Raw genomic sequence first — 27,978 nt, 5'->3', positions numbered from 1 at the left:
GCAAACAGCTCTCAATGGAAGTGGCAGAACCAGGAGTGAGTAACTGATACTGAATTGTGGCCCTTGCGTTCAATAATCTACATTTTTAATTTTGCAGAAATTACATACACGAACTTTTGACAAGTTACAGTCGAACACGCAGTCCATATTCCAGTAAGCCAGGCAGCTCAGTGAATCAAGTAGCTGAATTTGTAACGAGGAACTATCCGGAAGGCTGAGGGAAATGATCTGAACTGAATTAAAAGGAGACCGGAACAAGACAAGGCACAACAGGATAGGTCAAAAAATGGGCCAATTTGTTTCTTTAGACTTACTTTAATCAATCTGATCAGGAATGTTATTGTACACCCCAGGACAGATGGGACTTGAACCCGTGCCTCCTGTCCTAGAAATGGAGATGCTATCACTGCCTGGCTTTTTTGGACAAAACCCAGAGGCATGTATCTTGCAGAAATTGCCTGGCAAGTTTAATCTCCCCCTATTCCCAGGAGACTGCACAAATCCCTTCAACTCTGAATTGGTGTTGGAGGCTTGGGAGAGATCTGACTGTGTTTTTTTGACAAATAACCCATTTCTCCTTTTATTAACTCACAATCAAACTACTTAAAATATTCATTGAAAATTATTTTCTTCACCCCAGGAGGAAATTGTGCACAGGCTTGGCTTGTACCACTGGAGTTTGGGAAAAGTATGAGGCAACTTGATTGAAACGTACAGGTTCCTGAGGGGTCTTCACTGAGTGGGTTTGGAAAGGAGGTTTCCTGATATGGGGGGATGTTGAATGGGAGTCTATAACTAGGGGTCATTGTTTAACAATAGGGAGTCACCCAAATAAAACAGATGAAATGATTTTTTTCTATAACAAAGGGTCATGAGGAACTCTCCCTCAAAAGGTGACAGAAACAGTGTCATCGAAATGTTTTTATGAAGGAGGTACACAAATTCTTGGTAATCATGAAATGAAAGATTAATTAGAGTAGGCAGCAATGCGAATTATCAGATCAATACTGACATTACTGAATGATGAAACAGACTCAAGGGGGTGAGTGGAATTCTTCAACTCCTAATACGTACACGAGTTATTTTCCTGCCCAGTTACAATCTTAAACTTTATGCCATAATTAATTAAATTTGAGGGGTGGAGTGGTGGCAATAACACTAGCCTAGTGAACCAGGATACTGAGCTGGGGCATGGGTTCAAATCCCATTCATGGCAAAAAATAGAATTGAAATAAAGTTTGGAACTAAAAGCAAGTCTTAATAATAATAACTATATAATTATAATAAAATGATCACCTGTTTCACCTTTATTGTCACATGTGACAAGTTTTTACAATGTTGCCTTTCTAGCACCATCTTAGGTACAAATCTTAGCTACAAAAGAGGACTATAAACAGAAAGGTTGTTGCATTTCATTACAGTGTTTAAAGAATAAGTTAGAAATAAGACATAGTCAAAGAATTGACATTACAGTCAGAAAAATACATTTTCAAATAAACATTATAGTGCAGTAGCTGAGCTCAGGGGCTTCCACACTTGCTCTGATGCCCGCACCAGATCCCAGCCTAATGTTTTATTACTTCTAGAAGGAAATCAACAATTTTGGGTGGCACAGTGGTTGACACTGCTGTCTTACAGTGCCAGGGACCCAGGTTTGATTCCAGCCTTAGGTGACTAGCTGTATGGGGTTTGCACATTCTCCCCGTGTTATGGAACATAGAACAATACAGCAGAGAACAGGCCCTTTGGACCTCGATGTTGCGCCGACCTGTGAACTAATCTAAGCCCATCACCCTACACTATCCTGTCATCATCCATGTGCTTATCCAAGGACTGTTTAAATGCCCCTAATGTGGCTGAGTTAACAACATTGACTGGTAGGGCATTCCATGCCCTTACCACTCTCTGAGTGAAGAACCTGCCTCTGACATCTATCATCCCTCAATTTGCAGCTGTGCCCCCTCATACAAGCCGACGCCATCATCCTAGGAAAAAGGCTGTCACTGTTTACCCTATCTAATCCTCTGATCATCTTGTATGTCTCTATTAAATCCCCCTTTAGCCTTCTTCTCTCCAATGAGAACAGACCCAAATCTCTCAACCTTTCCTCACAAGACCTTCCCTCCAGACCAGGCAACATCCTGCTAAACCTCCACTGGACCTTTTCCAATGCTTCCACATCCCTTCCTGTAATGGGGGGACCAGAACTGTACACAATATTCCAAGTGTGGCCACACTAGCGTTTTGTACAGTTGCAGCATGACATCACGGCTCTAGAACTCAATCCCTCTACTAATAACACCTAAAATACTGTATGGCTTCTTGACAGCATTATCAACCTGAGTGGCAACTTGCAGGGATCTATGCACACGGACACCAATGTCCCTCTGCACATCTACACAATCAAGAATCTTTCCATTGACCCAGTATTCTGCCTTCCTGTTATTCTTCCCAAAGTGAATCACCTCACATTTGTCTGCATTGAACCTCTCAGCCCAATTCTGCAGTTTATCCAAGTCACTCTGCAACCTGCATCATTCTTCCACACTGTCCACCACACCACCGACTTTAGTGTCATCTGCAAACTTACTAACCCATTCACCGATGCCTGTGTCTAAATCAGTTATAAAAATGACAAACAGCAGTTGTCCCAAAACAGATCCTTGTGGTATATCACTCGTAACCAGACTCCAGACTGAATATTTTCCATTAACCACTACTCGCTGCCTTCTTACAAAAAGCCAGTTTCTAATCCAAATTGCTAAGTCACCCTCAATCCCATGCCTCTGCATTTTCTCCAACAGCCTTCCATGTGGAACCTTATCAAAGACTTTACTGAAGTCCATGTACACCATGTCAACTTCCCTACATGCATCCACATGCTTGGTCACCTTCTCAAAAGACTCATTGAGGTTTGTGAGACATGACCTGCCCTTGACGAAACCATGTTGACTACCTGCAATTAAATTGTTGCTTGCTAGATGGTTATAAATTCTATCTCTTATAATCCATTCCAATTTTTTTCCTACAACAGACATAAGGCCCACTGGTCTATAATTACCTGGGTCATCTCTGCTGCCCTTCCTGAACAAGGGCACAACATTTCCAATCCTCCAGTCCTATGAGACTAAACCTGTAGACAATGATGACTCAAAGATCAAGGTCAAAAGCTTTGCCATCTCATCTCTTGCTTCCCAGAGAATCCTCGGATAAATCCCATTTGGCCTAGGGGACATATCTACTTTCACACCTTCTAGAATTGATAACACCCTCTCCTTACTAACCTCAATCCTTTCTATTCTAATAGCCCATATCTCAGTCTTCTCCTCTACAATATTCTCCTTTTCCTGAATGAAAACAGATGAGAAATATTTGTTTAATACCTCTCCGATCTCCACAATGTTCACACACAACTTTCCACTTCTGTCTTTGACTGGCCCTATTACTACCCTAGTCATCCTCTTATTCCTCACTTACCTGTGGAAAGTTTTAGGCTTTTCCTTTATTCTACCTGTTATAGACAGCTCATGTCCCCTCCTTGCTCTTCTTAACTCTCTCGTCAAATCCTTCCTAGCTAATCTGTAACTCTCCATCGCCTCGTCTGAACCATCTCGTCTTAATGTCATGTAAGCCTCCTTCTTCCACTTAACAAGAGATACAATTTCTTTAGTAAACCATGGTACCCTTTCTTATCACTTCCTCCCTGCCTGACAGGAACGAACCTATCAAGGGCACGCAATATCTGCTCCTTGACCCAGCTCCACATTTCAATTGGCCCATCCCCTGCATTTTTCTGCCCCATTCTATGCTTCCTTAGACTTGCTGAATTGCATTAAAATTGCCCTTCCCTCATCTATAACTCTTGTCCTGTGGCATGCAGCTATCCCTTTCCATCACTAAACTAAACATAACCCAATTATGGTCACTGTCTCGAAAGCGCTCACCTACCACTAAATCAAATACCTGGCCTGGTTCATTACCAAGTGCCGTTGGGGAATTATCTCAAATGGTAGCGTGCTCGCTTAGCATGTGCGAGGTAGTGGGATCGATGCCCACATTCTCCACAATGCTTTTTGGGCGGCACGGTAGCTCAGTGGTTAGCACTGCTGTCAAACAGTGCCAGGGACCTGGGTTCAATTCCCGCCTCGGGCAACTGTCTGTGTGGAGTTTGCAGATTCTCCCCATGTCTGTGTGAGTTTCCTCCCACAGTCCAACGATGTGCAGATTAGGTGAATTGACCATTTCCACACTGTAGGGAATCTAATCTAATCCAGTGTGGCCACCCCTCTTGTCGGCCCTTCAACAAACTGTCGTAGGAGACCCTCCTCCACACTTTGGACAAAAACTGATCGATCTGATGTACTAGAGTTATAGCATTTCCAGTCAATGTTGGGGAAGTTAAAGTCCCCCATAATGATCACTCTGTTCCTTTCAATCATATCCAGAGTCGTTTTGCCAATCCTCTCCTCCACATCTTTGGAACTTTGTGAAGGCCTATAAAAAACTCTCAGCAGTGTGACCTCTCCTCTCCTGTTCATCATCTCAACTCATACTACCTCAGTAGATGAGTCCTCGTCAAAAGTTCTTTCCCCCACCATTATACTGTCCTTGACTAATAAAGCCACATCTCCTCCCCTTTTTTTAATCACCTTCCCTGTTCTTAATGAAAGATCTAAACCCTAGAATCTGCAACATCCATTCCTGACCCTGCTCTCTCCATGTCTCCGATATGGCCACAACATCAAAGTCCCACATACCTATCCATGCTGAAAGCTCACCTACATTATTCTGGATACTTCTGGTGCTAAAGTAGACTTGTTGTCTGCCAGCACATTCCTGTGACTGTGAAATCCTGATCATGTCCTCCCTACTAACATCCTCCTGTGCACTGGCACTACACCATAGGTCCCCATCCCCCTGCTGAGCTGGTTTAAACCTACACTGTGTGGGTTTGCTCTAGTTTCCTCCCACAGTCCAAAGATGCACAGCTTAGGTGGATTGGACAATACTAAATTGCTCATAGTGTACAGGATATGCAGGCTGGGTGGTCTAACCATGGTAACTGTGGGGTGAGACGAATAGGGGAGGATGGTCTTCGGAAGGTCAGTACAGATGTGACGGTCTGAATGGCCTATTAGGCACTGTAGAGTAAGAGGTTTTATAAAAGGTCTTTAATTTGGCTCAGAAATTGCTGAAATCCTGTTGAAGTGTAACTGTTATATTTTGTAACACGCTTTGTCAGGGTCTAAGGCTCATGGTTTTGATTGTAAACTTTTAACTTTAGGTTTTGCTATTCCAATCCCAACTCCACCATCAATGCTTTTTATCATTGCCACATTTCTTGGTCATTCACACCCTTACATTTTTTTAGCCTGTCCAGTCTATCCTGAAATGGGTTCCTGCATTTACCCTTTTTGCCAGCCTTCCTCCTTGTATCTGTTATCGTTTATTACCTTCTCTGTTTTGAATCCATGCTAAATGAATCTGTAACTAAAACAGAAAGTGCCAAACAAATCTGTAGATTGCTTCTTCCCTGGCATACTCTGTTTTATTTCAAATCTTCAACATCCATGGTTTTTTTTATTAACTTGATAAAGATGCAGAAATGGTTTACAAGGATGTTACCAGAGTTGGAGGGTTTGAGCGACAGGGAGAGTTTGATCAGCTGGGGCTGTTTTCCCTGGAGCATTGGAGGCTGAGGGGGTGACCTTATGGAGGTTTATAAAATCATGAAGGACATGGATAGGAAGAATAGATAAGGTCTTTTCCCTGGGGTAGGGGAGTCCAAAACTAGAGGGCATAGACTTAAGATGAGCGGGGCAATATTTAAAAGGGACCTAAAGGGCAAATCTTTCATGTAGAGGGTGGTGTGCGCGTATGGAACGAGCTGCCAGAGGAAGTAGTGGAGGTGGGTACAATTAAGATATTTAAAAGATCTCTGGATGGGTACATGAATAAGAAGGTTTAGATGGAAATGGATCAAATGCTAGCAAATGGAACTAGATTGATTTAGGTTATCTGGTCGCCATCGATAAGTTGGGCTGAAGGGTCTGTTTCTGCACTGTATAACTCTATGAATCAATGACTCTGTAACCTATGTTTACTGACCATGTGTCCTGCATTGGTCTTCCTTTCATTTATACCATCTGAGATCCCTTTCGAACAGATTTGATTATCTGGCTAGATTAACTGTTACCAGGGGCAGGTTGATGAATGACAAAGAACATGAGCAAATATAGAATTTTGCTTTCTTTGCATTTTTCAATTTTCTACCGTACGTATCGACTGAAAATGTAGAGGGATTCTTCGTTATTGTACAAACAAATCTATTTCAGATGCTGGAGAAAATGAGGACAAGATTAACATTTCAAAAAAAAATGTTGCTTGGTTGCTCTGAACTTGAGTATTGTTGAAAACAGAGGCGTTGTTGAAGCTTTCCATTTTGCAAGAATCAGAACAAAATTGCAAGAATACCAAACCAAAAAAGAAATCATCGTTCACTTTGAGGTTTTATATTCTTGAGTCTCGGTCCTGCTGAGTGAGAAATGGAAAGCTTCAGCAACATGGCTGTTTTCTCAACCGTGCTTTAAAGGAGAAAGTAAGGACTGCAGATGCTGGAGATCAGAGCTGAAAATGTGTTGCTGGAAAAGCGCAGCAGGTCAGGCAGCATCAAGGGCTTATGCCCGAAACGTCGAATCTCCTGTTCCTTGGATGCTGCCTGACCTGCTGCGCTTTTCCAGCAACACACTTTCAGCAATGCTTTAAAGGAAACAAGGTAGACAAGTGGGAGGTTGGAAGAACACAGTAAGTCAGGCAGCATCAGGAGGTGAAGAAGTCAACATTTCGGGTGTGACCCTTCTTTAGCCCTGAAGAAAGGTTACACCCAAAACGTTGACTTCTCCACCTCCTGACGCTGCCTGGCTTGCTGTGTTCTTCCAACCTCCCACTTGTCTACCTTGGATTCTGGCGTTTGCAGTCTTTTTTGTCTCTTTAAAGAAAATGAAGCTGGGCTCCACTCCCTGAGGAATGGTCAAAAATTGGTTGCAGTCTTCCTTATGAAAGTCTTTCTGAAAGCTCATGTTGCAGAGGTAGATCATTCTAAAGATTCCACACACTGATAAACATCCACCGCAAGCTAACTTCCATCTTGCAAGATTGTATGTCATCCATTGGTCATCCTAAAGAGTACATCCGTATCTTCCAGATGAACAATATTGCCCCTTGTTCAGCAGCCTGCAGACTGATAGACGATTCATTGCAATTACAATGACTTACCTTTGCTTTCTCCTTGCTTTTTTTTCAGTGGCAGAGAAAGTGTTGGGACAAACCAACCAAGACCTCGCAAGCTCTCAACCGAATTGATCGATTTGATGGAGAGCTGGATGACACCAAACTGACTTCCATCGTTGTATCAGTGATAGGCAACTACACAGTGGGTCACCTTGGAACAGCTGATGGAAGAATCTTACAGGTAAGAGCGGTTTGAACAGCATGTGGTTTGTGGCTTGTAACTGGCTCATTGGTACTGACTTATGGCTGTTGCTGGAGGAAGGATGCATTTACCCTCCTTCACCTCTCTTCAGTGGTATGGCACAGCCCAGTTGCTATAAGACTCCATAAGACACAGGAACAAATTCAGGCCATTCAGCCCATTGAGTCTGCCCTGCCATTCAGTGAGATTATGGCTGATTCGATAATCCTCAATTCCATTTTTCTACCTTTTCCCCAGAACGCTTGATTTCCTTACTAATTAGTAATTGCTGCTCTCAGCCTTGAAGAAGCTTAATGACCTAGCCTCTACTGTCCTATTCCATAGTTAACAGTCCTCTGAGAGAGTTAGCATGGTGACTCAATGGTTAGCACTGCTGCCTCACAGTGGCAGGGGCCCAGGTTTGATTCCTACCTGGGGCAACTGTCTGTGTGGAGTTGCACATTCTCCCCGTGTCTCCATGGGTTTCCTCTGGGTGTTCCGGTTTCCTCCCACACTCCTGTGCAGGTTTGTTGAATTGGCCATGGAAAATTGCTCATTGTGTTTAGGGATGTGTAGGCTAGGGGCATTAGTCAGGGGTAAATGTAGGGAAATGGGTTTGGGTGGGTTATTCTTTTGAGGGTCGGTGTGAACTTGTTTGGCCGAAGGGCCTGTTTCCAAACTGTAAGGATTCTTCTTAAAAAAAGAACTACCTGCTCATCTCTGTCTTAAATGCGTGATACCTTACTCTGAGATTGAGCCCTCAGGTCCTAGACTCTCCCACAACAGGAAACAACTTTTCCGCATCCATCCGGTCAAGTCATGTTTCAATAAGGTCACCTCTCATTCTTCTAACTCCCAGCGGGTACAGTCCTTTCCTCGTGGGACAGTTTTCATTTCGATATGGGACTGAAAACTGATCACAGTTTTCCAGTTGTGGTCCGACTAGTACTTCGCATAGTTTAAAAAAAACCTCCCTACTTTTATACCCCAGTCCCTTTGAATATCAAATACCTTCTATATAAACCGCCCAGACCAATTCCCCTTATTGATGTACTTACCTAGATGTCTTTTAAATGCTGGAACTGGACCAGTATTCACCACTTCCTCAGGAAGTTCATTCCACGCAATGAACCGCTCTGTGTAAAATAAACCCACCTGTCTGTTTTAAACCTTCCTCCTCTCACCTTAAAAATATGCCTCCTGGTCTTGAAATCCCCCAGTGTAGGGGAAAGACACCTGGCATTTACCTTGTCTATAACCCTGATGATTTTATAAATCTCTATAAGATCACCCCTCAAACCCGTTCGCTGTGGTGAAAAATGTCCCAGCTTATTCAGCTTCTCCTTGTAGCTCAAACCTTCCATACCTAGCAACATGCTGGTAAATGTCAACTGAACCCTCTTCAGCTTAATAATATCCTTCCTATAACTGGGCAACCAGAACTGGACACAATACTCCAGAAGAGGCCTCACCAATGTCCTGTACAACCTCAGTATAACATCCTAATACCTATACTGAAACATCTGAGCAATGAAGGCAAATGTGCTAAATGCCTTCTTAACCATCGTATCTAGATATTATGTAAACTTCAAAGAATAATGCACCTGAATCCCTATGTCTCTCTGTTCTAGAACACTACCCAAGGCCGTACTTTAAATTATATATGTCTTACCTTTGGTTGTTTTACCAAAATACAATGCCTCGCATTTATCCAAGTTGAATTCCACCTGTCACTTCTGACAGAAGTTTCAAGGTCTGTTCCAGAGAGGTTAGGATAGGGTTTTGAGTTTTTGCTTGGGACACCAACCCTGGGATCAAGTAGTCCTCAGAGCCCTGCCCTCCAGTGGGAAACAGCCACCCACCCTGGGCTGTAACCTTTTGCCAAATAGACCCTTTGGTGACCAGGGACAGGCTCATCACTTTCATTCAGTGAGGACACTGCCTGCATCCTGTATGCTGAAGAACCACTTGAGAGTCCAGGTAAGAGAGGGAGAGGGACCTCCTGGCTTGAGTCACTTTCTCTCCACCTTTGTAAGTTTTAAAGTTAATAAAGTGGCCGTCCGTTGCCGAAGACGGAGCCATATCCAGAGGGAGGGCAATGGCCAGCGGCTAGGCAGAGAGGATTCAAAAGCACTAATACTACCCGACCCCCGTTCCAGCCCCACTACCTGTCATTGGACAGTGACAAAGTTCGGAGGGGGTGGGGTGGGGAGTGTAAATGAGGGTACAAGCTGAATGGAAATTTCCAGTCTGTGGGTTTTCACAAACATAGGAATTAGGAGGAGAATTAGGCCATTCAGCATCCCCCCCACCCCTGAGCATGCTCCACCATTCAATAAATCATGGCTGACTCCACTTTCCTGCCCACCGCTAGTACCCTTATTAGTCAAGGTACTACCACTGCTTTGATAACATTAAACGACACTGCCTCTGTCACTCTGTCATTCTCTGAGGAAGAGATTTCCAAAAGGTCCTAACCTCCTCTTTGTCTCAGTCATTAATGGGAAACCTCTTATGTTTAAACTATGCCCCCAATCCCAACTTCTCCCACAGGGTAAGCATGATTTCAGAATCTGTCCTGTCATGGAATCTTTCTTCTGTGGGTAGTAAATCTGTGAAATTCTTTACCATAGAGGGCTCTTGAAACTGCGTCATGTAAGTACATTCAAGGCTGAGACAGATGGACCTTTAATCCATAATGGAGTCAAGCAGATAGGGAAAAGGCAGTGGAAGTAGAGTTGAGGATTATCAAAATATCTCATTGAATGGTGGAGTAGACTCAATGGGCTGAATGGCCCATTTCTGCTCCCATTTCTTATGATGATGATCCTCTCAGGATAACCTTTCAACCATATAAACTTAATATACACAGACCCAATTTGTCCAGCCTTTCCTCAAAACACCTCTTTATCCTTGGGAATGCTTCCTCCTTAAAAATAAGAAGTGATGGCTGAGTGGTGTCATTGCTGGACTGTGAATCCAGAGACCCGGGTAATGTTCTGGGGACCTGGGTTCAAATCCCACCCCAGTAGATGGTGGAATTTGAATTCAATAAAAATCTGGAATTAAGAATATGATGATGACCATATTGGAATGAATCCATTGACAATTGTTGGAAAAACCCATCTGGTTCACTAATGTGGTTTAGGGAAGGAAACTGCCATCCTTACCTGGCCTACATGTGACTCCATGGCAATGTGATTGACTCTTAACTACCCTCTAGATGATTAGGGATATGCAGTAAATGCTGGCCTAGCTAGTAACACTGTGAATGTTTTTTTTAGAAAATCAGTTTTGAGTGACAAATCCCCTGAATAGCCTACATTTTTTTTTGTGGGAGAATGGTGTTCCTTATTCCTGGAGAATGGACTGGAGAGGGGTGAAGCGGTGCTGGCCAATTGGCTCTGCCTCCAAAATGGCCCCCAAACTGCGAGTAATTGCAAAATCCACGCTGATGCTCCACTACAGCAATGAAGGAATGTTGCACTGTCAGCAATGTTGTATTTTTGATTCCGATTTATATATAGGCCCTTTTCAGTGGCTGACTTGGAAATATATCACTGTTCCTTCACTGGCTGGATCAAAATCCTGGAATCCCCTCCCTATTGGCATTGGGAGTCTACCCACAGCAGGTGGACTGCAGCGTTTCAAGAAGGCATCTCAACACCACCTTCTCAAGGGGCAACTAGGGATTGGCAATAAATGTTGGCCCAGCCAGCGACACCCACATCCCACAAATGAATTAATAAATAAATCAAAAATCCAGTCCTTTGGCAATATTATACAAAATGTTGTACCTTTATTCCTAAGTGTCTCCACTCCCTCACCGAACAAAGAAACAGATTATCCAATCATTTTCACGTTGCAGTTTGTGGGTGCTTGCTTTCTGCAAATTGGCTGCTGAGTTTTTGATGTCACGGAAGAAAAGCATCTCTTTGGGCACAACACCTTACTTCAAGAAGTCCTGAAATCTTAAAAGGTGCTAGTTAAGTCAAAAAAAAAATCTTTATTGGTGAACTGGTTGGATTCTGGTTATCTCAGGCTGGATTTTCTTTTGGTGCTAGTCAGCTGGTCGTTCTCAACACAGTTTAATAATTTGCTGTCATGGGATCCAAGCTCATGATGTGTAGTTGCTAATTCAGAACCGTGATAGCACCCTTATTGTTACTGATCAGACAATGGAAAGTTTTGACATTACAAAGTGATGGTGGTTTTGTGATGATACCTGAACCATTAAGTGTGAAGTGAGTTTCAGTATTTGCTCTCAGCGTGGGAGTTTGTATTTCAAGCAGAACAACAACAATTGGTTACTCTTCAGAATTATTATTTTTCCAGATGTGTTTCTGATTCTTTCCCAACCCTGTAGTTATGAAAAGCACACAGATCTCAGTGGGACAGTTCTTCCAACTGTGTACTTTTTTTAATTGAGTATTTCATTAAGTGAAATGCCCATTCAACGTCTTAGTCATAGAGTCAGAGATGTACAGAATGAAAATGGGCCCTTCAGTTCAACTTGTCCATGTTGTGTTTGTTCCAGCTTCCACCACTTCCTCTAAGTACACCCACCACCCTCTGCATGGAAAAGTTGCCCTTTAGGTCCCTTTTAACTTTTTCCCCTCTCACCCTAAACATATGGCTTCTAGTTTTGGTCTCCCCCATTCTGGGGGAAAGACCTTGACTATTCATCCCATCCATGTCCATCTGGATTTTATAAACCTCTATAAGGTCACCTCTCAGCCATGCTGCTCCAACCTATTCAGCCTCTTCCTATTGCTCAAATCTCCAATCCTGGCAACATCCTTGTAAATCTTTTCTCAATCCTTTCAAGTTTCATCCTTCCTATAGCAGGGGGATCAGAATTGAATGTATTCCAAAAGTGGACTAACCAATGAGCTGTACAGTTGCAACGTGACTTCCCAATTCCTATGCTCAATGCACTGACCAATAAAGGTAAGCATACCAAATGTTTACTTCACCACCCTGCCTACCTGTGACTCCACTTTCAAGCAACTGTCAACCTGCATTCCAAGGTCTCTTTGTCCGGCAACATTGAAACACTGGAAGTCTTATTGGAATTGAGTGAATTCTGACCAACTCCCACTCAGGAATTTAGAATTATGTGCTGTCTTGTGAGGGCTTTTGCTTTTTCTAACTACTGTTGCCTGATTAGCTGGGAAAGATTCTTCTTCAAGTTTGTCAGTTTCTTGTCCCCCTTCCACAGATATCCAAGTGGCTGTAGGTGCTGTGTTCAAGTTAAAGATCTCTGCATTGAAGATTCTCCTAGTTCCATGGCAGCCTCCTGTCTCCTCAGATAATGGTTTGCACCATGATGGTCCACTCTGTGATAAGAATCTCCTAATATCTGCCTCAGAGGCTTAGAAAGTGCATGATTCACTGGCTTAATTTTTCCTCTGGGCCCTCTTCTTGATTAGAAGAGCTTTCTATTTCTGTTTGCCTCTTCTAATTCCCTTGCGAAGAGGTAACCTCCCAAGGTCATGGTTGCCGGTGATTGTATCCCTGTAGTCAGTGTCAATATCCGCCATCTTCATATCCCACTGGCATGTGTCTCTCTAGTGGAGTTATGGACAGCCAGGAAGTTGTGACCCAATGTCCAGTTCACAGTTCGAAAGGTCTCTGCACTTACAGCGTTCAGGAGAGATTTATAGGGTCAAAGAGATGTACAGCATGGAAACAGACCCTTCCATCCAACTCGCCCATGCCAACTTACCAGCATGTGGCCAGGAACGGAGGGTTTGAGTTACAAAGAAAGGCTGGATAGGCTGGGACATTTTTCACTGGAACATAAGGGGTTGAAAGATGACGTTATAGAGGTTTGTAAAATCATGAGGGGCATACATAAGGTGAATAGCAGGTGTCTTTTACCTAGCATGGATAATTTCATGACGAGCATATTTTTGAGGTGAGAGGAGAAGATTTGAAAAAGAATGAGAGGCAACGTTTTTACACAGAGAGTGGTTTATGTGTGGGATGAACTTCCAGAGGAAATGGTGGATGCGGGTACAGTTGTAACTTTAAAAACCATTTATATATGTATTTGAATAAGAAATGTTTGGAGGGATATGGCCAAGCACAGGCAGGTCGGAGTAGTTTTAGTTTGGAATGATTGTTGGCAGGGACTGGTTGGACCAAAGGGTCTGTTTCTGTGCTTTGTGTCTCAATGACTCTTATCTGTCTGGTGAACATGAGCGAGCCAGTGCAGATATCATTGGCTTAGTAACGAGTGTGTGTTGATTGTATGAGCAAACTCCAGGACCTCCAAGTCAGGGAACTCATCCTGCAAGGAAATGGCAAGGATACCCCCGAAATGGCGAAGGTGTTTGCCTTTTTCTCCTGCTGAGTAGCTCTCACCACTGAAAATGCAGGATTGGTCAGTTCGCAGTTTGGCCTTCTCGGTCAGATTGCTGCAGTTCCACACTCTCTCACGCAATTCTCTTGTTCGATTCCCCATTCAAGTCAACAAGCTTGTTCAATTATATTTCCACAGACCTGCACCCCCAATACATTTTATATAAAATGTTGCTCATCCTGAGTAGAAATTAAAACAAATAAGAAAATTGGAGAGTACAAGGAAAGGGGTGGAGCTATTGGAATGGGTGTGGCAGGGGCATGGGGGGACCTGGGAAGGAAGTGCTATTGAACACAGGGGTCCCAGCTAGCTAACCCAGGTGAGGTTTGGAACATGGCAGAATGGGGTGTCAGCCCACTTAAGGAATCTCTGACCTTTCTAGACATCCAGCTACCCCCCACACACCCCTCCCACCATCTATGACATTGTGCTATATTAGAAGCTTAGATTGTGTGTTGTGGTCTCTCTGCATGTCAAAATTGAAAATCGTTAAAGCATTGTGGTTAAGAGCTTGCTTTTCTGTCTGAGGGAATGTTGTGGTGACCGTATCTTGGATCTTTATACTGCGGTGTGGTTTGGAGAGTTTTAAAAAATTTTTACTGTTGGTCCCTGAGCAGTTTCTGGCAAAGAAATAGATTAAAATACCCAAAGGGAAACCTGCAGTTTAAATTGCAAGGAAGGATGATTGGCTGATCCTGTTGAGGATCAAAACTTGTTCATATAATTGATTAGTAATTGAAACGAAGGAGTTTTTCAAAGAAGATCAGGCAGGCTGTGAGAACACACAGTGGAATTAAAGGGATGTGTTGATACAGTGATCAATCCAAAATATTACAAACAATATGTAATTTTTATGTAAGGTCAGCTCATGCCTAAAATAACATTGTTCAGTTGGCCTGTGTAGAGCCAAGTGAGTAATTTTCCCATGTACTTGCAAAGGAAAAAGAAATTGCATAAACGTTTGGAAAACGGACTAAAATGACCTGACTGGGCGACTGCTGTTAAATGTGATACCACATTAGTCACAAAATCGAAATCATGAGGGGTTAGGTCAGAATGGGTAAAATGGGTCAAGAATCAGAAAGCACGGTTTTAAAATGTTTTATAACAGAAGAGAAGCAAGGCCAGAAAAAAAAGGAGTTCTTTACATCGCAAATAATTCGACCTGGCATGCGCTGCCTGGAAATGTGGTGGAGTCAGGATCAACTGAGGGATTCAAGAGGGTATTGGATGATGACTTAAACAGAAAGAATGTAAAATAGTGCATATCTCTGACAAAGCCTCCTCCAGTGTTGGGTAACTTTCCAGATAAACCTTCTCCAGTTTAGTCAGTCACAAGCCAGGGTCTGAATCACTGCTTTGAGTGCTTTGAGGGCATCACTAAAGTGTTTTTTTCTTATCCTCTTATGAGTCTCCCATCCCAACTGAGATCTGAGGTGATTATTTGCTTCAGGAATCTGGTATCAAGCAGACAGATGAAGTGTTCTGCCCAGCGGATACTGGCTTGGGTGGGGACACTAGTGTCGGCCATCTTTGTAACCGCCGAATTTGAAAGAGGAAAACACTATAAGGCGGACCCTGTTAGAAAGAAGCTGACAGAATGTGACTGAACTGGCTTCTCTGCCTTACAACGGGCATAAATCTTTTTTTTTCTCTGTGGGCAATTGCTGGGGGAGAGATAATTGAAGAGACATTCCTGAGAATTCAACTAGTTTACCAGGTTTGATTAACTGAGGAACAATGGCCCAGGTAAAGGCAGAATGAACTGAGCGGTGGCAAGAAAACAAAGGGGAGTTTTCTCTGTGTTATTATAGCTTAAACAACAGTCACGCACTGGAGCTTAGTCCATGGAAGACTAAGATAAAAAAGAATGAAACATGAGAAGGCAACTAACAGTCAGCCAACTTGGTCTGCACTCCGATGATATAATTTGAGTGATGGATGGCTCAGTTTCATGTGCGTCACTTGTAGCAGAACCGGCCTTTTCAGGATTTTCAATCTGATTTGATTTATTATTGTCACATGTAGCTTTTCTTTATGCTGTGGAGCATATAAAGTTAAAGAGTTATACAGCTTGAAAACAGACCTTCAGTCCAACTCATCCGCGCTGTCCAGATTTCCTAAACTGACCTAGTCCCATTTGCCAGCATTTGGCCCATATCCTTCAAAACCCTTTCTATCTATGCCTTTTAAATGTTGTAATTGTTCCAGCCTCTCCAACTCTGGCAGCTCATTCCCTACACACACCACCATGTGTGTGAAAAGGTTGACCCTCAGGTCCCTTTTATATCTTTCCCCTCTCACTTTCAACCTATGGCCTCTAGTTTTGGACTTCCCTACCCTGGATAAAAGACTGTGGCTGTTCTCCCTATCCGTGCCCCTCATGATTTGATAAACCTCCATAAGATCACCTCTGATGCTCCAGGGAAAATGGCCCCAGTCTATTCAGCCTCCATCCCCTGCAACATCCCTGTAGATTTTTTCTGCAACCGTTTAAGTGTCACAACATCCTTCCCATATCAGGGAGACCAGAATTGAATTCTAAAAGTGGTCTCACCAGTGCTTTGTACAGCCACAACATGATGTCCCCCCCCAAAACCCCTATACTCAAATGTTCCCACCAGTGAAGGAAAGCGTGCCAAATACTTTTTTCACCACCCTGTTTACCTGCTACTTTACCTTCAAGAAACTATGAACCTGCTTCCTTCCATCCACTCTCCCCCCGCCCGCCCCAAAACCAAGGTCTCTTTGTTCAGCAGCACTCCACAGGAAGAGTATAAGCCCTGCCTTGGTTTGTCTTACTAAAATGCAACACCTCACATTTATCTATCAGCTGCTCCATTGGTCTATCTGATCAAGATCCCATTGTGCTCTGTGATAACATTTTTCACTGTCCACTATACCACTAATTTTAGTGTCATCTGCAAACTTACTAAACATACCTCCTGTGTTCACATCCAGGTCATTTATGTAAATGATGAAAAGCAGTGGACCCAACACCCATCTTAGCAGCAAATGGCTCTGGCACATTCCCAATCTGAGCCTAATTACCAACTAATCCACACCCGCTTTTATTGCTGATTACATTCTTGTTTACTTTCATCCAAGTACTGACATGATACTGCTGGAAACTAGATTAGAAAGAGATGTGACTTCATGTAGACCTCATTACAGTTTAATCCCAACTTGGAAAGAGATTGAATATTAACATTGCCAGTGGGTGGCACAGTGGTCTAGTGGTTAGCACTGCTGCCTCACCGTGCCAGGACCCTAAATTTTATTCTAACCTTGGGCAACAGTGTAAGGTTTGCATGTTCTCTCTGTATCTGCATGAGTTTCCCTCCCATATTCCAATGATATGTAGGTTAAGTTGATTAGCCATAGTAAATTGCCCCACAGTGTCCAGGGATGTGCAGGCGAGGTGGGTTAGCCTTGAGAAATGCAGGGTTGCAGAGGTAGTGAGTCGGGTGGGTTTGGATGGGCTGCACTTCCGAGGGTTGATGCAGACTCGATGGGCCGAATGGCCTCTTTCCACACTGTAGGGATTCCCTGATTCTATAATTCAGTGCATCAAGCAATTGTTGCACAGTTTCGATAGCCAGTACCAAAATATGTGCTCTAACTTTAAAAAAAATGCAGTGAAAGAAATATTTGATGAACTATCATGGGGTTTTCCTTCAAATCTTCAATGTGCAATTGATGGGCCATAGTGTTAGGATAAGCGTTCGTGAATCTGTAGAAGGCATTACCCCAGAGTGCGGTGCATGTTGGGACATTGACTAAGTTTAAGGATATTTAGTTAGTAATGGGTTGAAGGATTGTGGGGAATGGGCGGGAAAGTGGAATTGAGGCCGAGATGAAATCAGCCATAATCGTATTATATGGCAGAACAGGCTCAAGGGGCTGAATGGCCTACCCTTACTCCTAGCTCTTATAAGATTGTGGTTGAGCAAAGCTTGTCTCATGGCCTGTCCCAGTTACATGGTCAGTTTTCCTGTGTGCACTGCATGGGTTGTGTTGTCCCTGTTATATGCCAACAAAAGCTGGTCTTATTTTGGAATCTGTTCTAATAGCCTGTAATAATTCTTTTGATCCCTGACCCCTCCGTTCATGTTGAAATTTCAATCTACAATCCTTATGTGAATGGAGGTTTAGCCCAAGCGTCTGTTTACTTTACAGGAACTGAGTGATGTAGTTCAAGTACTTGATTTTTCCTGCCACTAATTGTTCTCCTTAAACCCTAATTGAGCCCAGTCTTGGCAATGCTCGGCTGCTTAAGATCAGTGTCCTTTAATAAAGGGGTTTTTGCTTTGGTGCTGCTCATCCGTGAACAACTTGCATTAAAAAGAAGCATGGGCTTCCCTCTGTTTTCCACTTTTTGCACAGCCAACCCAATGAAGGGAAATGGAACAAAAGGTCAACCTTTTAAGCTGCATCTAACAATTACATTTCCCCTTCTGTTTTTAATTTCCCTGAGTCCAAGGGAATTTGTGTTTTTGGAGGGAATTTCATCACATTATTCCAATCACAACACTGAAAGTACAGCCTCTGGATTTGCGAAACTATGCTTGCAATCTCTTGAAATCTCTCAAAACGTCATATTCTGATTTAATTTTCTAGGCAGATATTAATCATTTGTCCTGCCGTAGCTGCTGCCTGAATGGTGTATCTGATTCACCAAAATATTCCAAATCATTTCACATCAGAAAGAATGGAAAAGCAGGAATAGGAATGTTTTGAAAGCTGATGAAAGGCAAGTTGATAAGAATACATTTCAAGGAGAACTTTGCGAACAGGAACGGCAGGAGAAGTAACAAAGGGAAGGAATTTGGGTGAAAGCTTTAGAGGTTAGAATCTAGATGGTAGCTGTTTTCTGCCACCAAATTTGAAATGCTGTCTCAATGTGCAGAAGACCAATATGGTGGGATATGAAATAGTTAGTTTGGGTTAAATGGAGTCAGTAGGGGTGAGTAAGAGGAAGAGATATGGGAATGAAGACACCAAATTTGATTGTGCTTTTATTTCTGTTACTTAATATTGGGATGTGGATGTCACTGGCAAAGACAGCATTTATTGTCCATCCTGAGTCTCCCTTGAGCTGAATGGCTTGCTTGACCATTTCATTCGGTGGTTAAGAGTCAGTCACATTGTTGTGGATTTGGAATCACACCCATAGGATAGACCAGGTTAAGGTTTCTCATGGACATTGGTGAACCAGGAGAATTTTTTCAACAATCACTTAATGATCATTATCACTGAAGAGGACAAATGTGCAGGGCCATGAGACAAGGAGGGGGATTTCACATTCAGAAAGCCAGCACAAACAGTCTGCTCCTACGCTATAACTGGGCATTGGTTTAGCTTCGTTAGCTGGATTGTTGTTTTGTAGAGCTGTGTGATGCCAACAGTGTGGGTTCAATTCCCATCACTAGTTTGAGGTTACCATGAAGAACTCTCCTTCTCAATCTCTTCCCTCGTTTGAGGTCTGGTGGCCCTCAGGTTAAATCACCACAATCTAACAAGAGAGCAGCCCCTATGATCTGGTAAGACTATGACGACACTATAACCATTCAGTGATTAAGGGTGTGGTCTGAGAAGGCTGTTGTTGTGAACAGCCTTTGCTCTTATTTCTGAACTACTTTCAAAAGTTCTGAATTCCTTTATCACTTGTAGGTGATCATTCAACGATCATTTAAACCACATGCGAATTTCAGCTTGAGTGAGACAGATCCAGTTTCTCGAAAAGTTGCCCGCTTGGATGACTCCGTGCTGTTTGTTACTGGCTCGAAGGTAAGAATTAAACAGGAGGAAGCTACTGATATTCAACTTGGACAGGGGATGAATTGATCGCAAACCGGTCAGAACCCCAGATGTCACTGATGCAACCAACCTTCTGTTCACAACTTCCTGGTTTTAACTTCAAACCATGACACAAGATTACATTACATATGTTCCTACCTTTTACAGACGGGTTTTGGTTTTGCCTTGCAGTTCATATGGAGGCTCTGGGAGAATCTCACAGCACCAAAATTTAGAAAATATTTCCTTCCTGTATTTTCTCGACATGATTTTGTTTGAACCCCAACTTTTATAACCTTCTTAATTAATTTAATAACTTAAATCTCTTAGGCTTATTGTTGAATCACCAACAATAGGTTTGGGTTGGACAAAGGCGAAAGTGGGTACTGCAGATGCTGGAGATCAGAGTCTAGATTAGAGTGGTGCTGGAAAAGCACAGCAGGTCTGGCAGCATCCGAGGAGCAGGAAAATTGATGTTTCAGGCAAAAACCTGATGAAGGGCATTTGCCTGAAACATCAATTTTCCTGCTCCTCGGATGCTGCCTGACCTGCTGTGCTATTCCAGCACCACTCTAATCTAGACTTGAGGTGGACAAAGGCAGCAGTTACATGGGAACACCACCCCTCCCAAGGTCACTAGCCAAACCTCAGAAGATAATCTGTACCTTCACTGTTGCAGAGGTAGGGTGGGAATGACTGCATTGGCGCCACCTCGTGCTCCCGCGAGGAGGTTGAGCAATTCATCAACTTCACCAACACATTCCACCCTGACCTTAAATTTACCTGGACTATCTCCGACACCTCCCTCCCCTTCCTGGACCTCTCCATCTCCATTAATGACGACCGACTTGACACTGACATTTTTTACAAACTCACTGATACCCACAGCTACCTGGATTACACCTCTTCCCACCCTACCTCTTGCAAAAATGCCATCCCGTATTCCCAATTCCTCCGCCTCCGCTGTATCTGCTCCCAGGAGGACCAGTTCCCCCATAGAACACACCAGATGGCCTCCTTCTTTAGAGACCGCAATTTCCCTTCACACGTGGCTAACGATGCCCTCCAACGCATCTCGTCCACATCCCGCACCTCCGCCCTCAGACCCCACTCCTCCAACCGTAACAAGGACAGAACGCCCCTGGTGCTCACCTTCCACCCTACAAACCTTCGCATAAACCAAATCATCCGCCGACATTTCCACCACCTCCAAAAAGACCCCACCACCAGGGCTATATTTCCCTCCCCACGCCTTTCTGCCTTCCACAAAGACCGTTCCCTCCGTGACTACCTGGTCAGGTCCACACCCCCCTACAACCCACCCTCCCATCCTGGCACTTTCCCCTGCCACCGCAGGAAATGTAAAACCTGTGCCCACACCACCTCCCTCACCTCTATCCAAAGCCCTAAAGGAGCCTTCCACATCCATCAAAGTTTTACCTGCACATCCACTAATATCATTTATTGTATCTGTTGCTCCCGATGCGGTCTCCTCTACATTGGGGAGACTGGGCGCCTCCTAGCAGAGCGCTTTAGGGAACATCTCCGGGACACCCGCACCAATCAACCACACCGCCCCGTGGCCCAACATTTCAACTCCCCTCCCACTCTGTCGACAACATGGAGATCCTGGGCCTCCTTCACCACTGCTCCCTCACCACCAGACACCTGGAGGAAGAACACCTCATCTTCCGCCTCGGAACACTTCAACCCCAGGGTATCAATGTGGACTTCAATAGTTTCCTCATTTCCCCTTCCCCCACCTCACCCTAGTTCCAAACTTCTAGCTCAGCACTATCCCCATGACTTGTCCGGACTTGTCCTACCTGCCTATCTCCTTTTCCACCTATCCACTCCACCCTCTCTTCCCTGACCTATCACCTTCATCCCCTCCCCCACTCACCCATTGTACTCTATGCTACTTTCTCCCCACCCCCACCCTCCTCTCGCTTATCTCTCCACGTTTCAGGCTCACTGCCTTTATTCCTGATGACGGGCTTTTGCCCGAAACGTCGATTTTGCTGCTCCTTGGATGCTGCCTGAACTGCTGTGCTCTTCCAGCACCACTAATCCAGTGATATTCTCTGTGCCAAGAATGAGAAATAGGGCAGCACATGGGCACAGACAAAACCCACTGTCCAGCCAAGTCCTATCCTAACTTGGAACTATTCCATTGTTTCTTTCCTGTTGCTGGGTCAAATTCCTGAAACTTCCTTCCTAATAGCACCACTGTGATGATTCAAGAAGGTAACTCATTACCACCTTCTCAAGGGCAATTAGGGATGGCAGTAAGTGCTGCCGTTCGTAGTGATGCACATGACCCCTGAATTAATATAAAACTCACAACTTGTGTGTTTTTTTAAATTGACTGCCTTCTTGCGTAAAAATTTGCTGAGCTAATCCTTTCTGAGGACAGCTCAGATGGAACGGGGCCAGGAATAAAAAGGGAACTGATGAACTAATAGTCTGTAATATAACATGTTGGTGCAACAACATCCTGTAACCTTTCAGTGTTTTGCTTTCAAATCTCTGAAGCATTTGGAAATATGTTGTGAAATATTGTTGCTGACGAATGTACGCATGCAGCAGCAGTTGTTTGAAATTCTGACAAGGTGGTGTCTGAGATGTTGGACAGTCTAATGATCAGCAGCTCCTCCTGAGATATACATAGAACATAGAAAAATACAGCGCAGTACAGGCCCTTCGGCCCTCGATGTTGCGCCGACCTAAGCCCACCTAACCTACACTAGCCCACTATCCTCCATATGCCTATCCAATGCCCGTTTAAATGCCCATAAAGAGGGAGAGTCCACCACTGTTACTGGCAGGGAATTCCATGAACTCACGACTCACTGAGTATAGAATCTACCCCTAACATCAGTCCTATTCCTACCACCCCTTAATTTAAAGCTATAAATCGGTGCTTCTTCATCGGGTAGCTGTGAAGCAGGATCAAAAGGCATATAGTTAACTCAATGTGATGCTTTTCAACTCATCATCCACCAAGGTTTCACTGATAAAGGCAAGTATCTGGAGGAAGAATCTGGAGAGGGAATGCAGCGGAGATTCACCAGGACAGAGTACAGGAAAGAGATAGAGAGCTCAGTGGCATGGTGTAAAGATAATAATCTCCCCCTCAATGCCAGCAAAAGCTGGTCATCGACTTCAGAAAGCGGAGTGGAGGACATGCCCCTGTTAGTATCAATGGTGCTGAGCTGGAGATGGTTGAAAGCTTCAAGGTCCGAGGAGTAAATTTCGCAAACGATTTGTCCTGGTCCATGCACATTGGTGCACAAGGTCAAAAATGCCGCTACTTCCTCAGGACTCTAAGGAATTTCGGCATCTCCACAATGAGTCTTACTAATGTGTATAGATGCACCCTAGACAGTATCCTATCCTGATGCATCACAGCTCGCTACGGCAGCTGCTCTTCCCAAGGCTGCAAGACATTACAGGGAGTTGTGAACACAGCCCAATCCATCATGAAAACCAGCCCCCCATCCATTGACTCTGTCTACACTCCCTGCTGCCTCGGGAAAGCAGCCAACTTCATCAATGATTAAGATTAGAGTAATGCTGGAAAAGCACAGCAGGTCAGGCAGCATCCGAGGAACAGGAAAATCGACGTTTCAGCCAAAAGCCTTACATCAGTCATTCCTGATGAAGGGCTTTTGCCCGAAATGTCAATTTACCTGCTCCTCGGATGCTGCCTGACCTGCTGTGCTTTTCCAGCACCACTCAGAGCTTGACTCTGATCTCCAGCATCTGCAGTCCTCATTTTTGCCAACATAATCAATGACCCCTCCCACCCTAGTTATACTCTCTTCCACCCTTTTTCATCAGCCAGAAGGTACAAAAGTTTGATAACATATTTTAATAGATTCAAAAACAGCTTCTTCCCCGCTGATATCAGACTTATGAACGGACCTCTCATTTATTTGAGTTGATCTTTCTCTGCGCCTTCTCTGTAGCTGTAACACTATATTCTGCATTCTGTTCTATTACCCTGATGTACTTATTACAAGGCATGACCTGTCTGGACAGCACACGCCTTGGCGCATGCAACAACAAATCAAATCAAATCTCTTGGAAGAGATTCAACTACAAAGACACACTCTGCAAGTTGGGATTGCTCTCCTTACGGAGGAGGACGGAGCTGTATAAAGTTCTGAGGGACATAGGGTAACTTGGGAGAAATGTTTCCTCTTAGTGAAGAGGTGACTAACACAGGAGGGCATGGGGTTTAAGGCAAGGCGATAAATGAGAGGGTGTTTCTCTCCCACTCAGGGGGAAGTATGGTGTGGAACTCAGGGTGGTAGAGATGAGAGCTGTCGGGCTGTTCAAGAAATATTTATAGAAGAGCCAAAGCATACACTATCATGGGGAGGGCTCCAAATGGTGCACCAGTGTCCCTGTCTCAGAACCAGGAGGCCCAGAGTTTAAGTCCCACCTTCTCTGGAGATGTGTAAAAACTCCTCTGAGCAGGTTGATTAACAATCATTGATATACTTGTGCAAAACAAATCAAGCAATTTTATATTCAACTCTTTATGTAATACAGACTAACATAGGCTGGAGTTGTATTTCAAGAGTGTAATACAATCAGCAAATGCATTTAAACATGCAAATTAGGGGTGGGTATATGCCATTCATCACCTTGAGTCTACTCTCCGTGAGACAATAAGAGCATGGGTTGACCTGATTCTGACCACAACACTGCACTGACATCCTTTTTATTAACAGTAAGCCTGGGAAATCTCCTCCCACCACTTTCCTAATAAGTTAACTATTACTTTACATGATCAGACCCCTGATTGTCAAACTGTGTCCCGAGTTCCAGTCTCTCCTCCAAATGGAAACATTATTTTAGCTTTTTCAATCCCCTCAGCATCTAGTACATCTCAATGAGATTTCCATCCATGTGAATAACTGCATCTTGTGTAGTGAGGACAATACATTGCCTTGAGTTAGAAGTAGAGTCATAGAGTTTTTACAGCATGGGAAAAGGCCCTTCAGCTCAGCATGTCAGTGTTGGTCATCGAGCATCTATCTATTCTGATCCCATTGGACTTGGCCTGCAGTATTGTATGTGTTGAGGGTTCCTGCCTTTAACACCCTTTCACACAGTATGTTCCAAATACCCACCATGCTCTGGGTGAAAAGATATTTCCTCAAATTCTCTCGAAATGTCTTACCCCTGAACTTACATCTATTCTATAATTATTGACGCCTGTGCTAAGGGGAATAGTTACTCCCTATTGGGCGGCACGGTGGCACAGTGCTTAGCACTGGTGCCTCACAGCGCCAGAGACCCGGGTTCAATTCCCACCTCAGGCAACTGACTGTGTGGAGTTTGCACATTCTCCCCGTGTCTGCGTGGGTTTCCTCCGGGTGCTCCAGTTTCCTCCCATAGTCCAAAGATGTGCGGGTCAGGTGAATTGGCTATGCTAAATTGCCTGTAGTGTTAGGTAAGGGGCAAATGTAGGGGTATGGATGGGTTGCGCTCAGGCGGGTTGGTGTGGACTTGTTGGGCCGAAGGGCCTGTTTCCACACTGTAAGTAATCTAATCTAATCTATCTAGGCCATGTATGTACCTCATAACTTTGATCATCTCAATCAGGAGCTCTGTCAGCCTTCTCTGTTCATTTCTGATGAAGAGCTTTTGCCCAAAACGCCAATTCTCCTGCTCCTCAGATGCTGCCTGACCTGCTGTGTTTTTCCAGCACCACACTCTCCTCTCTGCTCAACCCCAGCCTACCTAGTCTCCCTTCATAGTCGATATATCTCTGGAATGTTCTGTTTAATGCAAAGGAATATGCAGCTTTCCTTTTTTTGTTTTGATTTCAGGTGACTAAAGTACCAGTTGACGGACCAGGCTGTCAACACTTCCTGACCTGTAAATCATGTCAGATTGCACCTTCCTTCATGAAATGTGGTTGGTGTGAGGGGTCCTGTACCCGGCAACAGGAATGTCAGAAGAAGTGGTTGCCAGATACGTGTACACCTGTTATTGTTGAGGTATGTTTACAACAATGTGTAAAACTACTCTTGTGAAGCAGATTGGTTCTCCTGGTGAGCCAGCCAGTGGATCTATTGGCTATGCTGACCATTACTGATCTGGGATCTCTTTGTCAGACTCTCAGCTCCCAGTCAAAAGGCTATTGGTTCAAGTACCACTCCAGGGACTTGTGCACACAGTTTCCATTCAATGCTGTACTTCATTGGCTTTGGCTCGTTCCAGTGGTTATGAAAGGTTTATAATAATTAGAACATAGAACAGTACAGCACAGAACAGGCCCTTCAGCCCACGATGTTGTGCCGACCATTGATCCTCATGTATGCACCCTCAAATTTCTGTGGCCATATGCATGTCCAGCAGTCTCTTAAACGTCCCCAATGACCCTGCCTCCACAGCTGCTGCTGGCAATGCACTCCATGCTCTCACAACTCTCTGTGTAAAGAACTCGCCTCTGACGTCCCCTCTATACTTTCCTCCAACCAGCTTAAAACTATGACCCCCCATGTTAGCCATTTCTGCCCTGGGAAATAGTCTCTGGCTATTGACTCTATCTATGCCTCTCATTTAGAGAAAGTGAGGACTGCAGATGCTGGAGATCAGAGCTGAAAATGTGTTGCTGGAAAAGCGCAGCAGGTCAGGCAGCATCCAAGGAGCAGGAGAAGGAGAAGGGCTCATGCCCGAAACATCGATTCTCCTGCTCCTTGGATGCTGCCTGACCTGCTGTGCTTTTCCAGCAACACATTTTCAGCTATGCCTCTCATTATCTTGTATACCTCAATTAGGTACTCCTCCTCTACTCCTCCTTTTCTCCAATGAGAAACGTCCGAGCTCAGTCAACCTCTCTTCATAATTGCAGTTTATTTATATGTGAGTGGTGTTGTGTTGCAGATCAGAGATTAAACCCTACTCTCTCTGCACATAACAGATCCCTGGCAAGATTAGAAGTTGGGTAGGGGAGTTCTCAAAGTGACTTCAGCAAGATTTACCGTTCAACCTGCACTACAGTAATTAACATACAGGAGGCCCCCGATTTAAAAACATCCAACTTAACAAACATGATCCCATGCAGAATTTAGTTTTAAAGTCCTGACGCACAAACATTTCCTATACTTATCAACAGCTGCTTTCCAATGTCCTGGATTGTGTTCTAACTTGCATATAATTTGACTTGTGAACGGACTCCAAAATGGAAGCTGTTTGCAATCCAGAGACTGCCTGTAGTCGGTAAATTTAATTTTTCTTTGAGCAAAATGCACAAAGTGGCAAATCTGATAATATAATTGCACTTAATTGGCTATAAAGTGCTTTGGGGTTGTGTGAAAATGTTACATAGATACAACTTCCATCCTATTCCTCTCCTTTCCCCTGCCCTAACCCTTTGCTTCCACCCTCCTGCTTTTCCTTTCCCCTCTGTCATCCTTTTCCACTTTGTTCCTTCCACCTCCTTTTCTCACTAGCCTGTATGGACCAATCAGATCAGCAATACGAGTGCAAAAGCTGGCCTGGATACCCAGTGATCAGAGAGGAAAAGACAAGCTAGGATTCCCACTGTTGGAAGAACATATCCTGCTGAAAATTACTGAATTGTGCTCAGCAGAGATATCATCCATTGTTGTGTGACTTGCCAGCACTCCATGTAATACTCACACTTGAAGAAAGACCATTTAGTTGGTGTTGGAGGTGGGGAGAAGTGCAGATGAACAAACATTTGTCAGAGAATTGTGAAGAAAAGCTATTGGTCAAACTGTTGAGGGTGTGTAATAATTCAAGTTTTCCTACTGTTTTAAATTTACATGTTCCTGGTTGTAAAGTGAATGGTTCGATATTGGAATTATTCTCCTAAGTCGAGCTTGATTTAGATTTGAAGTTTGCATAAATCGCAGATACAAATGGCCAATTTCTGAACCCACATTTTCACAGCCTGTCTTATGCATAAAGAGTTAACCTGAACCTACTTCATCTGAAAGTGATCAGACTCCAACATTCTGTTGCTGTTTCCAAATGACCTTTGAGTTTTGTCAGTTGAAAATTGGACTTTAAGCCTTTTATGATTGCACAACCTTGCTGGTTTTTTCCAGCAGAAGTCCACTGAGTGTACATGAATGTGGGTTTGGTACGTCTTCATTGTCAGCACTGAGCCAACAGAATGATTGAGCCTATGAGAAGCAATGGCAGTGGCTCATTAAACGGAATGTATTGTAGCTTGACACGTGCAAAGTAGCTAAAAAAAAATCCAAACCCTGAAATTTTTACCAATAGGAAATTGCAGAAAAATCACAAACAGAAAATGGTTTTGCTTTAGAGCAGCCGAATAACTTCCCAC

General features: G+C 43.8%; 1 protein-coding gene across 2 annotated transcripts in view; it reads left to right on the top strand.

Moving 5' to 3' along the window:
* The window catches only part of LOC132822256 (macrophage-stimulating protein receptor-like), a 133,600-nt gene that overhangs the window by 53,400 nt on the left and 52,222 nt on the right, over positions 1-27,978 (top strand). For both annotated transcript variants that reach the window (XM_060835390.1, XM_060835391.1), the window contains exons 3-5: positions 7,304-7,471; positions 19,512-19,628; positions 25,484-25,654. In XM_060835390.1, coding sequence (XP_060691373.1) covers positions 7,304-7,471; positions 19,512-19,628; positions 25,484-25,654 — 456 coding nt within the window. The remainder of the gene's footprint in view (positions 1-7,303; positions 7,472-19,511; positions 19,629-25,483; positions 25,655-27,978) is intronic.

The sequence above is a fragment of the Hemiscyllium ocellatum genome, chromosome 14, assembly GCF_020745735.1.
Source record: "Hemiscyllium ocellatum isolate sHemOce1 chromosome 14, sHemOce1.pat.X.cur, whole genome shotgun sequence".
Lineage (NCBI taxonomy): Eukaryota > Metazoa > Chordata > Chondrichthyes > Orectolobiformes > Hemiscylliidae > Hemiscyllium > Hemiscyllium ocellatum.
The sequence above is the reverse complement of the archived record's forward strand: the minus strand, read 5'-3'. Positions and strand labels throughout refer to the sequence as shown.